The sequence below is a fragment of the Urocitellus parryii genome, chromosome 16, assembly GCF_045843805.1.
Source record: "Urocitellus parryii isolate mUroPar1 chromosome 16, mUroPar1.hap1, whole genome shotgun sequence".
Taxonomy (NCBI): domain Eukaryota; kingdom Metazoa; phylum Chordata; class Mammalia; order Rodentia; family Sciuridae; genus Urocitellus; species Urocitellus parryii.
In genome coordinates this window covers 14400711-14415932 of record NC_135546.1, presented here as the reverse complement: position 1 = coordinate 14415932, position 15222 = coordinate 14400711, and the positions used below count along the sequence as shown (strand labels likewise).

The window sequence follows — 15222 nt, the reverse complement described above, 5'->3', positions numbered from 1 at the left end:
CCCTGTAAGAGGCTGAAAGAAATTAGTTGAAAAGGTCAACAGCGGTTGTATTTAAGTAGTGTGTCTACTGGGATCTTTTTTTTTTTTTTTTTCTTTTTTTAACTTTCCTGTCTCTTCTAAATTTTCTCTCATGGAAGGATTTTTTTTTCAAAAAATATTAATTACAAAGAAGTAAGTATGAATTAAGTTTTGAATTGGAATCCAATCTATAAGAAAGGATGTGAACGTTCATAAAACTGTAAAACGTTCCAGGCTCCTAGACAATCCCACTGCTGGGAGTAACTAGCCTGAGGGTAGAGGGGTTTGGCTTCTACACATCCCAGGAAAAAGTGTGACCAGGTACTAATGCAAATGCTGAACGGAAGAGAAATGTAATGGTTTTACAGAAAGGAACAGATATCCATGCCTGGCAACAACTTTTTTATAGTAGGAGCTCTTCCACACTAAATTAAACATGAGGATGGCTCTTTCCTGCTATTGCCTAGATACATGTCAAGTTACAAGAACACTATTATCAGCCAGGCATAGTGGCACATGCCTATAATCCCAGCGATTTGAGAGGCTGAAGCAGGATTCTAAGTTCAAGGCCAGCCTTGGCAATTTAGCAAGACCTTCAGCAACTTATCAAAATCCTGTCTCAAAATAAAAAACAAAATGGGCTGGAGAGGTGGCTCAGTGGTAGAACACCCCTGGGTTCAATCCCCAGTACCAAAAACAAAAACAAAAAGCACAAACACTATTATCACAGTGGCTATGGAAAGCTGATCTTCCTTTAGAAACATTAATAAAACAGTATTGCAACAAGAGTTGGCAAGAAAAGTGCAACACTTAGAAAAAGTGCTTTCTATAAAAATGATTCCCTTTAAGATGTTTCTTTACTACACACACTTTAAGGCCTCCCTCCTTTCCCCTCAACAAGAGAGGAGGCCAACCCTCCAAAAGCTTTCTTCTAAATCATCCATCAGACTGAAGGCGCACAGTGTCCGAGGCACTAGGGTCTCAAAGAGGAGAAAACCTGTCCCTGTCTCAAGGACATTGCAGTCTTGTAAAAGTGGGGGGTGGACATATCCCCAACCACCACATGTCCCTTAAAAGCAGACACTGCCTCTTTCTTACCATTAAAGAACATGCTGCAATTCTCACTGAATTACTTACACAAATATCCTTACACTGAAACTTTCCTGACTTACTAGGAGGCAAAAATGCAAGTATTTTCTCTTGGTGAGTACTTTTTGAAAGAGCAGGTACTAAGTGACATTTCTGACATTCGCCCCTAAGCATCACAGCGCCTAGTGAAGTCAGTTAACGTGCTTCTTTCTAGGCAATGGGAGCTTATTTTACTCCAAAAAAGATATTTTGAAACCGAGAGTAAGTGACCAGTCCTATATCTAGATCAATCCTCATCAGTATGATCAAAGCTGAGATGCAGGAACGGTAACTTCAATTAAATTCTTCAGTCTCCTATTCCAATCGTTGATTTTCAATGTGCTCCTGTGTTAGCCGTTCCAGGTCTTTCCGCACATTAGGATGGTCTTCCAGATCTTCGTAGAGGGACCTGACGATGTCCAGTCTCCTGTAGTTCTCGGGCTTGACTAAGCTTCGGACAACCTGGAGGCATCGCTCTTTCAGGGTATACACTGTAAGGCAGGAAACCAAATCCTCAGTGGCAGGCTTAGGCCTCAGAGCAAGGAATGAGTGAGAGGCTCTGCCAATCCCAGCAAGTATGTTTACTAAAGGGGAACCTTACATTAGGTTAAAAAAAGAAAAGGGTGAGCACATATGTTGTGTGTGACATTAATGGATGCCTCATGAGTTTCATGCCCCTGTATAGTAACTTCCCCTTGAAAGTGAGACTGTGATTTGCTTAAATGAAGGCAGATGAGGTGATGCTGGCTTCTCTGAGCCTAAGCCTTAAGAAGGGCTGGTGAGGGCTGGGGATGTGGCTCAAGCGGTAGCGCGCTCGCCTGGCATGCGTGCAGCCCGGGATGCGTGCAGCCCGGGTTCGATCCTCAGCACCACATACCAACAAAGATGTTGTGTCCGCCGAGAACTAAAAAATAAATATTAAAAATTCTCTCTCTTTCTCTCTCTCTCCTCTCTCACTCTCTCTAAAAAAAAAAAAAAAAAAAAGAAGGGCTGGTGACTTCTGCTTTTACATTCTTAGGAGCCCTGAGTTTCACTACTGGAGAGAGCACACAGGAGGGACAGTCCCTGAGACCACCTGGAAGAGGGGCCCAACCCCAGGCCACCTGCCAACAGAAGACAGCAACACTGCCAGTCTACAAAATAAACACCAAGCTGAACTCAGCATAGGCAGCAGAATTGGAACAGATTTTTTTTTTAAGTTTTAGGGGCTGTTGCCATATTGCAATAGATATCAAAACCAGTGTGTAACTAGATTTGGGAATAACTCAATTTTTATTTTAATCTCACTGGGGAACTAACTTTTTAAAGGTATCATATGAGGCAAAATTTAACCTAACAGTGCTCATTTTGTACACCCCCCCCATTTTTTTTTCCACTAGGGATTGAACCCAGGGACACCCATTGAGTCACATTCCTCAGCCCTTTTTATTTTTTGAGACAGGGTCTCGCTAAGTTGTTTGGGGCCTCACTGAGTTGCCGAGACTGGCTTTGAACTTTCAATCTTTCTGTCTCAGCCTCCTGAGCTGCTAGGATTACAGGCATGCACCATTGAGTCTGGCCCCACTTCTTTAAAACAGTATCTATACATACATTTTAGTTTTAACCCCAATGAACCCATAGGTACTTATTTGGGTTTTTGTTTTTTTTTTTCTGAAGAACTTTAATTTCACAGGGTTCTACTTAATAAAATATTTTGAGCTTTAAACGAATAGTGAACTATGGTGTTAATCTTTAATTCATTGATTTATTAATCCCTGATTGACACCGAGTTTAACTGGATTAAATTAAAAATATAACACCAGAAGTCAACAAATAAGCCATGATATCTTTTTTTTAAAATATTTTTTAGTTATACATGGGCACAATATCTTTATTTTGTTTATTTATTTTTATTTATTTTATGCTGAGGATCGAACCCAGGGTCTCACACGTGTGAGGCGGGCACTCTACCGCTGAGCCATAACCCCAGCCCCATGATATCTTATTTTCCTATTCTTCTGGGACCCTAGGGACAAGCCTACTCCAAATGGCATCCATAATTCTACAATCAGATATTCAGTTTAGACCATCTTTTAAGAGCCCAGAGTGCTTTTGAGATACCAAAACATCTTTGTTCAATATACATCTATTGAACAGGAGTGGTAGTGCACACCTATAATCCTGGTGATTCAGGATGCTGAGGCAGGAGGATCACAAATTGGTGACCAGCCTCAGCAACTTAGCCAGATCCTGTCTCAGAATAAAAACTAAAAAGGACTGGAGATGTGGCTCAGTGGTTAAAAGCCCCTAGACTTAATATGCAATACCATACATACACATACATACACACACACACACACACACTCTCACACACACACCATATGAAAAAATATTATTTACAGTAGAGAACAAAGCATAAAAAGACTGAATGAGAAGGCTCACCAACCTCTAGCAAAAAATAGTAAGAAATGGTACTCCAAGTAACCTATCCTCTACTTATTCCAAGGAACAATCTTATCTTTTTAAAAAGACTGAGCATCAGTACCTGGCAGAGTGATGTTGGCAAAAATAGGCTGTCCGTCAACATTGAGAGATGGCACAAATAGTTCAGTTTGGTTAACCAGAAGCCCGTCATATGTGCCTGCGTCTCTGAAGAGCCAAAGGTGACCTGTTAACACAAGCAGAGGCTGTAAAGGAGACACACTGGTCTAAGTCAAGGCACCTATTCTCTCTCTCCCCTGACATACATGATGTGCTTGCCTCTTGTTCTGCCGACAAGTCACAAAGTCTTTCCACCATCAATAACAACAGCAATCCTTAAAAAGGATCTATTTACAGATAAGAAAACTGGTTAAAGAAGGCAAGTCACTTGCTCTAGGCAACACACAGAATGCAGAACCTGTACCTAGGGCTCCAAATCTAAAATTTGGGCAGAAAAGCAAAGCCTAGGTCAAGTAATCAATTGCAAGTCACAATAAACATTGCAAACAGTAAGAAAATAAGCCATAGGTTCCTCATATCTAATTCTCAAAAAGGAGGTACAAAAAGAGCATAGTGTGATAAATGAGCCAGACAAAAATAGGGTGCATTCTGTATGAACAGGCAAAATTAACAAATGGTGGGGAAAATGGGGGGGGGGGGCACAGGGAAGGAGGCAAACCTTCAGAACCAAGATTCCATTTGAGGAAGGAAGCTCAGAATAAATATCGCACTCCTTCCTTGGGCATAAGTACTTGAAGATTTGGGTGGGAAATTTTAAGAACTTTAAACTGGTAATTTTTTGCTGTGGCAAAATATATCCAGGTGAGAGGGGTCTCCCCCCTAATTTAACACTAACTATTTTAAGAGTACAATTTGGTAGCATTAAGTACATCCACATTTTTAAATAATTTTGTATTAAGCCAGGCAAATTTTGAAGAATACAAAATTCACACAATTTCCTCTATAAAATAAGTTCTACAGAAATATGGATCCCTGGAAGCACTGTGTCTGTGTTCTTCCTCTTCAAACATTAGTTTGGTCTAAAAGGCTGAGACACAACTTAATGTTGTAATACAGCAAGAAGACTGACACAAGATTCAAAGCAGATGTGGCCCTTGACTGAGGATTTCTTAACCTATAACTATTAAAAATACATTTCTTTTCTACATAAATTTTAAAAAGAAAGAAAAGAAAAACGAGAGGGCTGGGGATGTAGCTCAATGATACAGTGCTTGCCTAGCATGTATGAGGTCATGGGTTCAACCCCCAGTACCATAAAAAATTCATTAGCTTATTAAGTATGTCACCCTAAAAGAAGAAAAGACCCATCAAGAAGGATCAGCACAAGAAAATTAGGAAAATTAATCCAGAGTAGGACTACTCTCTGCCTGAGCTAGGGGAAGCTTACTGACTCCACCTTAGATAAGGCCTGGTTATCCCTCACCAGGGTTTTTTGTTTTGTTTTGTTTTGTTTTTGGCGGTGCTAGGACTGAACTTAGGGCCTCACACATGTTAAGCAAGTGCTTTACCACTGAGTCACATCCTTGGCCTCCCCTCACCAAGATTTTTATAACAGCTTCCTAACTGGTAGTTAGGAAGTAGTTCTCCCTCTCCAAGCCCCTCTGCAACCTGGCTGAGCCTCTTGGTATGTAAATCTGACTATGTCAAACAGCCCTATTTCACTAGGGCTACTTCTGAGCTTCTTTTCCTACCATTCCATACCCACCACCCCTTCTGGCAAGGCCCCAGTCTTGGCACACGAGGTTCCTTCTGTCTACAACTCAACTCATATTTCTTGGATTGGCTGACTTCTACTCAATCCTGCTTCTGAACTGAGACCACAATCCCCTCCCACGCTCCCACAACCCCCTGAGCTCTGTTCCTATCGCAGCAATTATGACACTGGCTTATTCTTGTCTATTCATGAATCTCTCTCCCCAGTGGGACTATGGTCTCCACGATGGCAGGGACCCTATTCGAAACTGAAGCACTGGGAATATCAGGACTGAATGAACAGGCATTAGAGATGGAGCCACATTTGGGGGATAAATGCACTTGAAAGGGGGAAAAGCCACCTTCAAATGTAAATCTTTCAGTTTTACAAAGAAGGTTCTGCCACCTGCAGCATCAACTTGGATGTGTCACTACGTCTGTGTGGCTTCTGTTCCTCGACCATGAAATAGGAAAAACAGTAATTTCCCCTGGTTTCCAGGATGGGGGAAGGACTGAGTAGCATCGCTTTATAGTCCTGGCCTAGGGAGCGGAGCAGCGATCTGCATCGGCATCCGCGAGGGCTCGCGTCGCGCCCCGGGACAAAGCAGGCGGCGCGGCCGAGCCTCGTACCTCGGTAGCTGTGGATGCGGCGGCCCGTGCCCGGCGGCAGCGTGGGGTAGGGCTGCGGCTCGCCGTCGAAGTTGAGCCACACAGGTAGCACGACGCGCGGGCTGCGGTTGCAAAAGATGACCTGGGAGGGCTCCCGCGAGTTCACCGAGCGCAGCACCGGCCGCTGCCGCCCGGCCTCCATCTCCTCCTCGGCGCCCGATTCCTCCCGGTCTGACTCCTCCGGATCGGACTCCTCAGCGCCCGATTCCTCCCGGCCGTACTCCTCAGGGCCGTACTCTTCGGCGCCCGCCTCCTCGGCGCCCTCCTCAGCCGCTTCCCGGCTCCCCGCCTTCCGGGGCATTACCCCCGCAGCCTAGACAACCCTGGCCGGGTGGCCTCAGGATTCGCGGGCCGGACGCGGGGCGGGACGTGCGTGCGCGCCCCGGGCAGGCCTGCGCCACTCTTCGCGCGCTCTCGGTCAGGCATGGAACACGCAGCCGCAAAGACTATGCGCGTGCGCAGATGGGACCTCGAGCCGGGGGCGGAGTGGGTGTGTTCAGTTGTCGCGTTTCTACCGCGATTTCCTCTCTTAATCTTCTTTCGTTCCTAAGACTTTCAAGGTATTTGCCGAGTTTTTCTTACCATCTGCCCTATCATTTAAAGTTTTTCTTACTCATCGTTTGTTTCGTCTCTACTTTGGGCTACAAAATTTAACATGCACAGCAGCGTACCTAAGGGAAAAAATTTCCCTCCCACCTTTGCACCCCCCACTCACCGAAAGTTCCTGGAAACAAAAAAGTATAACCGGTGTTTGTTGTTGCTTTTGGTACCAGGGATTGAACCCAGGGGTGCTTAACCACCAAGCCACTCCCCAGCCCATTTGTATGTTTTAAGACGGTCTCACTGAGTTGCTTAGGGCCTCGCTAAATTGCTGAGGCTGACTTTGAACTCGCGCTCCTCCTGACTCAACCTCCCGTGAACCACCAGGTCCGACTTGTTTTGCTTTCTTTCAAAGATACTTGTGCATATGAAAGCGCTTAAACAAGTTTAAGAAGATTTTGTTTGTTTGTTTTGCCTGTGATCTAGGGATGAAACCTAAGTAAATGGGGATTATAGGTGTGCACCACCACACCAAGAGCATATCTTGGTTATTGTGGCTATAACTACTGTATATATGGGAGTACAGATGTTTCTTCAACATACTGATTTCATTTCCTTTGTATTTCAAATACTCTTTCACTTGTGCCCAGAATTGTGCCTTGATAAACTTTTAGAAGGCGAAAATATTTCAGTTGAAGTTTAATTATATAATTACATTTAATATAGTCTATCAAATAGCACAGCTGCAGGGCATGGCTCACACCCCTGTAATCCCAGCAACTGGGGATGCTGAGGCAGGAAGATTTCAGACTGAGGAACTACATTAGTAAGTAGTCTCAAAATAAAAAAGGCTGGGAATGTAGCTAAGTGGTAGAGTGTCCCTGGGTTCAAAACCGTCTACAGGGGTTTAAAAAAAAAAAAAAAAAAGTTTAGCAATGCAGTACCCTGCATAGGTTGTTTACTCTCACGACTTCCTGGTTGACTGAGAACTGCAGCTCAGTGCTGCCACACAGCATCATGAGAGTACTGCATAGTCGGGAAATGATAATTTCCACTGAAAAGTCTATTGTGCTTACAAACATTGTAAAGCTGAAAAATAGTAAAGCCATTCTAGGTTATGGACCATCTACATAGCAAGTAGTGAGACTGCTGGATCATATGGTAGTTCTGTTTTTTAAGTTTTTAAGGCAACATCATGCTGTTTTACATAATGACCATACTAATGTACATTCCCCCAAATATACAAAAGGTCTCTCTTCCTCACATCCTTGACTACACTTATCTTTTGTCCTTTTTTTTGAGACAGGGTCTTGCCAAGTTGCTTAAGGCCTAGCTAAACTGCTAAGACTGGCTTCAAATTTGCAGTCCTCCTGCCTCAACCTCCTAAATCACTGGGATTACAGGTGTACACCACCATGCCCACCCTGTATTCACTCTAAAAAGAAACACTGAGTTTGTCACATTGAATGAGTTCAGGTTGAGGATAATCTCAATTCAAAACTGCTTTGTGATGAATCCATATATTCTTTGTATTATTCTTACAGCTTTTCTGTGAGTCTGAAAAATGCTTCACAGATTATGGTTGGGAGATGCAGACTGAGACACAATACCAATCAATCTCCCTCTTAGTCTCAAAGCCCAAAGGAGCCAAAGATAAACTTGTCCTAGACACCCTCAAATGCAAATGTCTATGCCAATGGACACCACCTGACTAAATGCCACGGGCAACTGCCCTTTTGCTCTGAATGGTCAGTGAGATCCAGAAAGAGGTTGATAGATGACCAGCATGGTACAGAAAATGAAACTCCCTTATGACGTGAGTGACTCAGCACTGACCTTGGGAATAAGGACTGGGTTCTAGTTTTGGCTTTGCCATTATAGTGGGTATAATTACTTGGCTTATCTGGGTTTGCTTCTTTTTTTATAGAAACAAAGAGTATCTCGGGCTGGGGATGTGGCTCAAGCGGTAGCGCGCTCGCCTGGCATGCTGCGTGCGGCCCGGGTTCGATCCTCAGCACCACATACCAACAAAGATGTTGTGTCCGCCGAGAACTAAAAAATAAATATTAAAAAAAAAAAATTCTCTAAAAAAAAAAAAAAAAAAAGAGTATCTCGAAGATAATCTTACCTGCCCTAATGTTCTGAGTTTTAATTGTAGCTAATACTAAACTTTGACAACTTAGTCTGCAGGTAGGTGTTATGGTTTAGATATTAGGTGACCCCCAAAAGCTCATACAAGAAAGTTCAAAATGAAATGATTGGGTGTTGAGAGTCTTAACCTAATCAGTGCATTAATCCCCTTATATGGATTAACTGGGTGGTAACTGTAGGCAAGTGGGGTATGGCTGGAGGAGGTGAGTCACTGTGGGTGTGCTTTGGGGGTTTATATTTTGCCTTGGTGAGGAGAGCTCTCTCTATAGCTCTTGGTGGCTGTATCCTGAGCCACTTTTCCTCTGTCACACTCTTCCCCCATGAAGTCCTGCCTTACTTCGGGTAAGAGTCAGCCATCTGTGAACTGCTGAAACTGATCACCAAATAAACTTTTCCTGGGCTGGGGATGTGGCTCAAGCGGTAGCGCGCTCACCTGGCATGCGTGCGACCTGGGTTCGATCCTCAGCACCACATACCAACAAAGATGTTGTGTCCGCCGAGAACTAAAAAGTAAATATTAAAAATTCTCTCTCTCTCTCCTCTCTCACTCTCTCTTAAAAAAAAAAAAAAAACAAATAAACTTTTCCTATTCTAAAGTTGTTCTTATCAGGTATTTTGGGCACAGTGATGGAAAAGCTGACTACAACAGTAGCTTTTCTTTTTGTTTCTTATGTGGTATTGGGGATGGAACCCAAATCCTCGAGCAAGTGTTCTACCATTGAACTCTACGGGTAGCCCAATCACATTTTGGTAGTTATTAATGGCAGCAACTGTCTACAAACTACCAGAACAAGTTTCATCTATCATTTTCCAGAGGAGTGGGGGCAGCAGGCAACTGTTTGAATACAAATGTGTGGAAGGAGCCTAGAGATAAAAGGGCTTTCTACCACATTTAGTATGGCTTACAGTATACCATACATAGTATAAAAATTATGTGTGTAGGGGCTGGGGATGTGGCTCAGCGGTAGTGCGCTCGCCTGGCATGCGTGCGGCCCGGGTTCGATCCTCAGCACCATATACCAAGGAAGATGTTGTGTCCGCCGAGAACTAAAAAAAATAAATTAATTAAAAAAAAATTATGTGTGTATATTTTTTTGCGTGGGGGTTACTAGGGATTGAACCCAGTAGCACTCTACCACTGAGCTACATCCCTAGTCCTTTTTCTTTTTCGAAACAGGGTCTCACTAAGATACTGAGGCTGGTCTTGAACTTGTGATCCTCCTGCCTCAGCCTCCCAAATCACAGAGATGACAGGCCATGGTACATGGCTCCTATGTGTACTTCTTTAACTTAATGCAAGAGGTAGTAGTTCAAGGCTTGAGTAACAGAAGGAAAGCTGAGAAGTAGGTACTTCTCTAATGCCAAATGATCAGTTCCCCTTTTTCTGCTTTCTAAAATCCAGTTCAAGTTTTTCTTTTTCTTTACTTTTTGTGGTGTTGGTATTGAACTCAGAGCTCATAGATGCTGCATAACACTGAGGTAAACCTCCACCTCCAGTCCTCAAGCTGTTTTTGTTTTGTTTTGTGGTATTAGGGATTGATCTCAGAGGTGCTTTACTACTAAGCTATATCCCCAGTCTTTTATTTTTTGAGATAGGATCTTGCTAAGTTGCTGAGACTGAATTCAGACTTGCAATCCTCCTACCTCAGCCTCCTGATTGCTAAAATTACAGGCATGGGCCACCAAACCCAGTTGTCCAACTGTTTGTTACTAGGGATTGAACCTAGAAGTGCTTACCACTGAGCTATAGTCCCAGCCCTTTCTATTTTTTAATTTTGAGATAGAGTCTTCCTAAAGTTGCTTAGGGCCTCAGTAAATTGTTGAAGCTGGCCTTGAACTTGTAATCCTCCTGCTTCAGCCTCCTGAATTGCTGGCATTACAGGCATGTGCCTCTGCATCCAGCTGGATGGCTGATTTTTAAAATTTAGCTCATTTCTTACAGGAGAAAACAGGAAAGTTTTTCAGATAATCTTTCTTCAGAGACCAGTAAGGTTTTGTAACAAATGGAAGGGAGGCACAATGTGGGTCTTTTCTCTGTATGGTCTAACCTAGGAAGAAGAAAAGGGACTAAATCCAATTTTCCATTATGATGAAGCAACTGAAAACAATAAAATTCAGTATTCTGGAAACACTTTTTAACTTCTGAAACTCAAGTCTCCTTAGTTTAAAATATCCATCTTGACAACATCTTAGCTTTGCTATAAGAATTAAACATAATGTTTAAAAAGAGGGAAAAAAAACCATTTAGCAAACCTAGATTAAAATGTAAAAAGCAATTTTATCGTCCCCAGGGAGAGTGAAATGCTAGTATTCTAGAACCATGCCTGCATAAATTGATTAGTGACACACTGGAGACAAAAATAAATGGTGGTTTAGCATAACACTATTTATGAACTGCAACAAGCTGGGAACAAAGATGCGACTTGCAAGTAAAATCCCAGTTACTGGAGCCAAACCAAATAGAGCTGTTTCTTTTTGCTCCAGAAGCATCTGTAACTCAGAGATAGCTACAGGAAGTGCTGGAATGGATTAAATTTCTTAGGCAAGACTTTCAGAAAACACCACATAGTGAGATGGGTATGTAGCTCAGAGATAAAGCACTTTCCTGGCATGTGAGAAGCCTCTGGAAAAAGACAGCTGGCAGAGGGCTGGGGTTATGGCTCAGTGGTAGAGAGCTCACCTAGCACGTGAGGCACTGGGTTCGATCCTCAGCATCACACAAAAATAAATAAATAATAAAGGTGTTGTTTCCATCTACAAAATATATATATATATATATATATATATAAATACATATATAAAATATAAGGAAAGCTGGCAGAAGTGAAGCCACACCAGTAGTAGTAGTCCAGATTCTGCAAGGGAAATTCATGAAACCATCTTCACAAAATGAAGGAGCGTAGGCAGATATGGCTCAGGGGCTGAGCACATGCTGACCATGCTAAGGTCCTAGGTTCCATCCCCAAAGATGAAGAAAAAGAGTGATAGTGTGGAGGTATATAAGACTTTCATGGGTGCGTGATTGCTTAAAATATTTGAGAGTAGTGAAAAGGCACTGGACTAGGAATAAGAAAATCAGTTTCAGATCTGGCTAGAGCAGTTTATTTATTTTGGGGGTAACAGGGATTGAACTCAGAACACTTAACCATTGAATCACATCTCCAGCCCTTTTTAATATTTTATTTAGAGACAAGGTCTCACTGAGTTGCTTAGGGCCTCGCTAAATTACTGAGGCTAGCTTTTTTTTTTTTTTTTTTTTAAAGGTTGAGGAAGAAGGATTTTTTTTTGGGGGGGGGATAGAGAAATTATAAATTTAATGATATTGTGATAGAAATCTTTTTTTTTTTTTTAAGAGAGAGTGAGAGAGAGGAGAGAGGAGAGAGAGAGAGAGAATTTTTTTTTTGTAATTTTTTTTTATTGGTTGTTCACAACATTGCAAAGCTCATGACATATCATATTTCATACATTAGATTGAAGTGGGTTATGAACTCCCAATTTTACCCCAAATGCAGACTGCGGAATCACGTCGGTTACACATCCACATTTTTACATAATGCCCAATTAGTAATTGTTGTATTCTGCTACTTTTCCTATCCCCTACTATCCCCCCTCCCCTCCCCTCCCATCTTCTCTCTCTACCCCATCTATTGTAATTCATTTCTCTCCTTGTTAATTTTCCCATTCCCCTCATAACCTCTTATATGTAATATTGTATAGCAATGAGGGTCTCCCTTCATTTCCATGCAATTTCCCTTTTCTCTCCCTTTCCCTCCCATCTCATGTCTCTGTTTAATGTTAATCTTTTCTTCCTGCTCTTCCTCCCTGCTCTGTTCATAGTAGCTCTCATTATATCAAAGAAGACATTTGGTATTTGTTTTTTAGGGATTGGCTAGCTTCACTAAGCATAATCTGCTCTAGTGCCATCCATTTCCCTGCAAATTCTATGATTTTGTCATTTTTTATTGCTGCATAGTACTCCATTATGTATAGATGCCACATTTTTTTTATCCATTCATCTATTGAAGGGCATCTGGGTTGGTTCCACAGTCTAGCTATTGTGAATTGTGCTGCTATGAACATCGATGTCGCAGCATCCCTGTAACATGCTCTTTTAAGGTCTTCAGGGAATAGTCCGAGAAGGGCAATAGCAGGGTCAAATGGTGGTTCCATTCCCAGCTTTCCCAGGAATCTCCAAACTGCTTTCCAAATTGGCTGCACCAACTTGCAGTCCCACCAGCAATGTACAAGAGTACCCTTTTCTCCACATCCTCGCCAGCACTTGTTGTTGTTTGACTTCATAGTGGCTGCCAATCTTACTGGAGTGAGATGGTATCTTAGGGTGATTTTGATTTGCATTTCTCTGACTGCTAGAGATGGTGAGCATTTTTTCATGTACTTGTTGATTGATTGTATATCCTCCTCTGAGAAGTGTCTGTTCAGGTCCTTGGCCCATTTGTTGATTGGGTTATTTGCTATCTTATTGTCTAATTTTTTGAGTTCTTTGTATATTCTGACCCAGAATAGCAAAAGCAATTCTAAGCAGGAAGTGTGAATCAGGCGGTATAGCGATACCAGATTTCAAACTATATTACAGAGCAATAGTGACCAAAACAGCATGGTACTGGTACCAAAACAGGCGGGTGGACCAATGGTATAGAATAGAGGACACAGAGACTAATCCACAAAGTTACAACTATCTTATATTTGATAAAGGGGCTAAAAGCATGCAATGGAGGAAGGATAGCATCTTCAACAAATGGTGTTGGGAAAACTGGAAATCCATATGCAACAAAATGAAAATGAATCCCTTTCTCTCGCCATGCACAAAAGTTAACTCAAAATGGATCAAGGAGCTTGATATCAAATCAGAGACTCTTTGCCTGATAGAAGAAAAAGTTGGCTATGATCTACATATTGTGGGGTCGGGCTCCAGATTCCTTAATAGGACACCCATAGCACAAGAGTTAATAACAAGAATCAACAAATGGGACTTACTTAAACTAAAAAGTTTTTTCTCAGCAAGAGAAACAATAAGAGAGGTAAATAGGGAGCCTACATCCTGGGAACAAATTTTTACTCCTCACACTTCAGACAGAGCCCTAATATCCAGAGGAAGAAGGATTTTAATTCTTTTTTTTAGTTTTTTTTTTTTTTAAGAGAGAGAGAGAATTTTAATATTTATTTTTTTAGTTTTCGGCAGACACAACATCTTTGTATGTGGTGCTGAGGATCGAACCTGGGCCGCACGCATGCCAGGCGAGCATGCTACCGCTTGAGCCACATCCCCAGCCCCTGAGGCTAGCTTTTAACTCAAAATCTTCCTGCCTCAGCCTCCCCAACTGCTGGATTACAGGCATGTGCCATCATGCCTATCTGATTAAAGAAGTTTGTAAGTGAGGTAGATCTGGGCCCAAATCCAGCACCTCTTTACTTCTTAAGACATGAGCAAGTTGCAGCCTCTCTTAACCTGTTCCTAACCATCACCTAGAGATAAGAATGCCTATATGCCTATGTGTTACAAAACAACTTGAATGTTGTTTGAGGATGAAATTAAAGAAAATGCATAAAGCACTTAACATGTTGTAACAATAACTTAGAGGGTGGGTGTGTATATACACACATCTCCTGGAACGCCAGGGCCTGGTGTGAACAGGGGATGATTATACAGGACAAATTAAAGCACCATGCAGGATGTAGGAATTGCTGTCACTAGAGGAGGCCAGGTTCACCAGTTTCTCCAAAACAAATGGTACATACCAATTGCTATTTTTCCAGCCTATATTGTACTTAGGGCACTAACTCTTTAACATTCATTACATCGCCCCTACCACCACACAAGGTATTAGGGATTGAGCCCAGGGCCACTCTACCACTGAGCTGTATCTCCAGCCCTTTTTATATTTTTCTTTCATTTCATTTTGTGGTACTAGGGACTGAACCGAGGGTGCTTTACCATTGAGCTACATCCCCAGCCCTTTTTATTTTTTGAGACCAGGTCTTAGCAAGTTGCTTAGATCCTTGCTAAATTGCTGGGGCTGGCCTAAAACTTGTAATCCTCCTGCCTCAGCCTCCTGAGTTGCTGGGATAACAGGCATACACCACCATACCCAGAAACTCAGTATTGTAATACCAATAAATTAACAGATGGGCATCAATAAGGCGATAAAACATGAGCATTTTCATACATATCCCATGAAAAGGGCCTTTCTGCATATATGGGTTACCCTTACTTTTCCCCTATTACCATCTCTTGTTATGGTCCTTACACATAGCAGAAGCCAATGTCTGTTGAACTACAGAGCACAAGATAACCTAACACTTGGCCTTTAAATGTGCTTTTTCATCCTGGAAAAGAACCAAGAAAAAGGACAGGTAAAATATTATGAATAACAAACTCAAGTGACTCTTTAAAAATATTCTACGTGAGCTCAATAATGTTGAAAAGAGCACTTACCACGGTAAAGGATGTCAGCTGTCTCCATTATAAGATTCTATTTTTAAATACAAGTACAGGTTAATGCCTTATATAAAATGCAAAGATCA

At 42.1% G+C, this 15222-nt stretch overlaps 1 protein-coding gene across 1 annotated transcript; it reads right to left on the bottom strand.

The window, feature by feature from the left end:
- Positions 1 to 1241: 1241 nt before the first annotated feature.
- Positions 1242 to 6339, bottom strand: Vhl (von Hippel-Lindau tumor suppressor). The gene is made up of 3 exons (XM_077793475.1): positions 5950 to 6339; positions 3671 to 3793; positions 1242 to 1637 (listed from the first exon to the last, which is right to left on the bottom strand). The coding sequence occupies exons 1-3, from the start codon at positions 6287 to 6289 to the stop codon at positions 1462 to 1464; spliced, it is 639 nt and encodes a 212-aa protein (XP_077649601.1). The 5' UTR covers positions 6290 to 6339; the 3' UTR covers positions 1242 to 1461.
- Positions 6340 to 15222: the final 8883 nt, after the last annotated feature.

Bases quoted from the DNA above. Each gene is read 5' to 3' on its own strand.
- Vhl (XM_077793475.1), bottom strand. From the start codon at position 6,289: ATGCCCCGGAAGGCGGGGAGCCGGGAAGCGGCTGAGGAGGGCGCCGAG. The intron at 3,794-5,949 runs GTACGAGGCTCG...TTGTGTTAACAG, and splicing joins CCGCATCCACAGCTACCGAG to GTCACCTTTGGCTCTTCAGA. The intron at 1,638-3,670 runs GTACTGATGCTC...CCTGCCTTACAG, and splicing joins TGCCAACATCACTCTGCCAG to TGTATACCCTGAAAGAGCGA.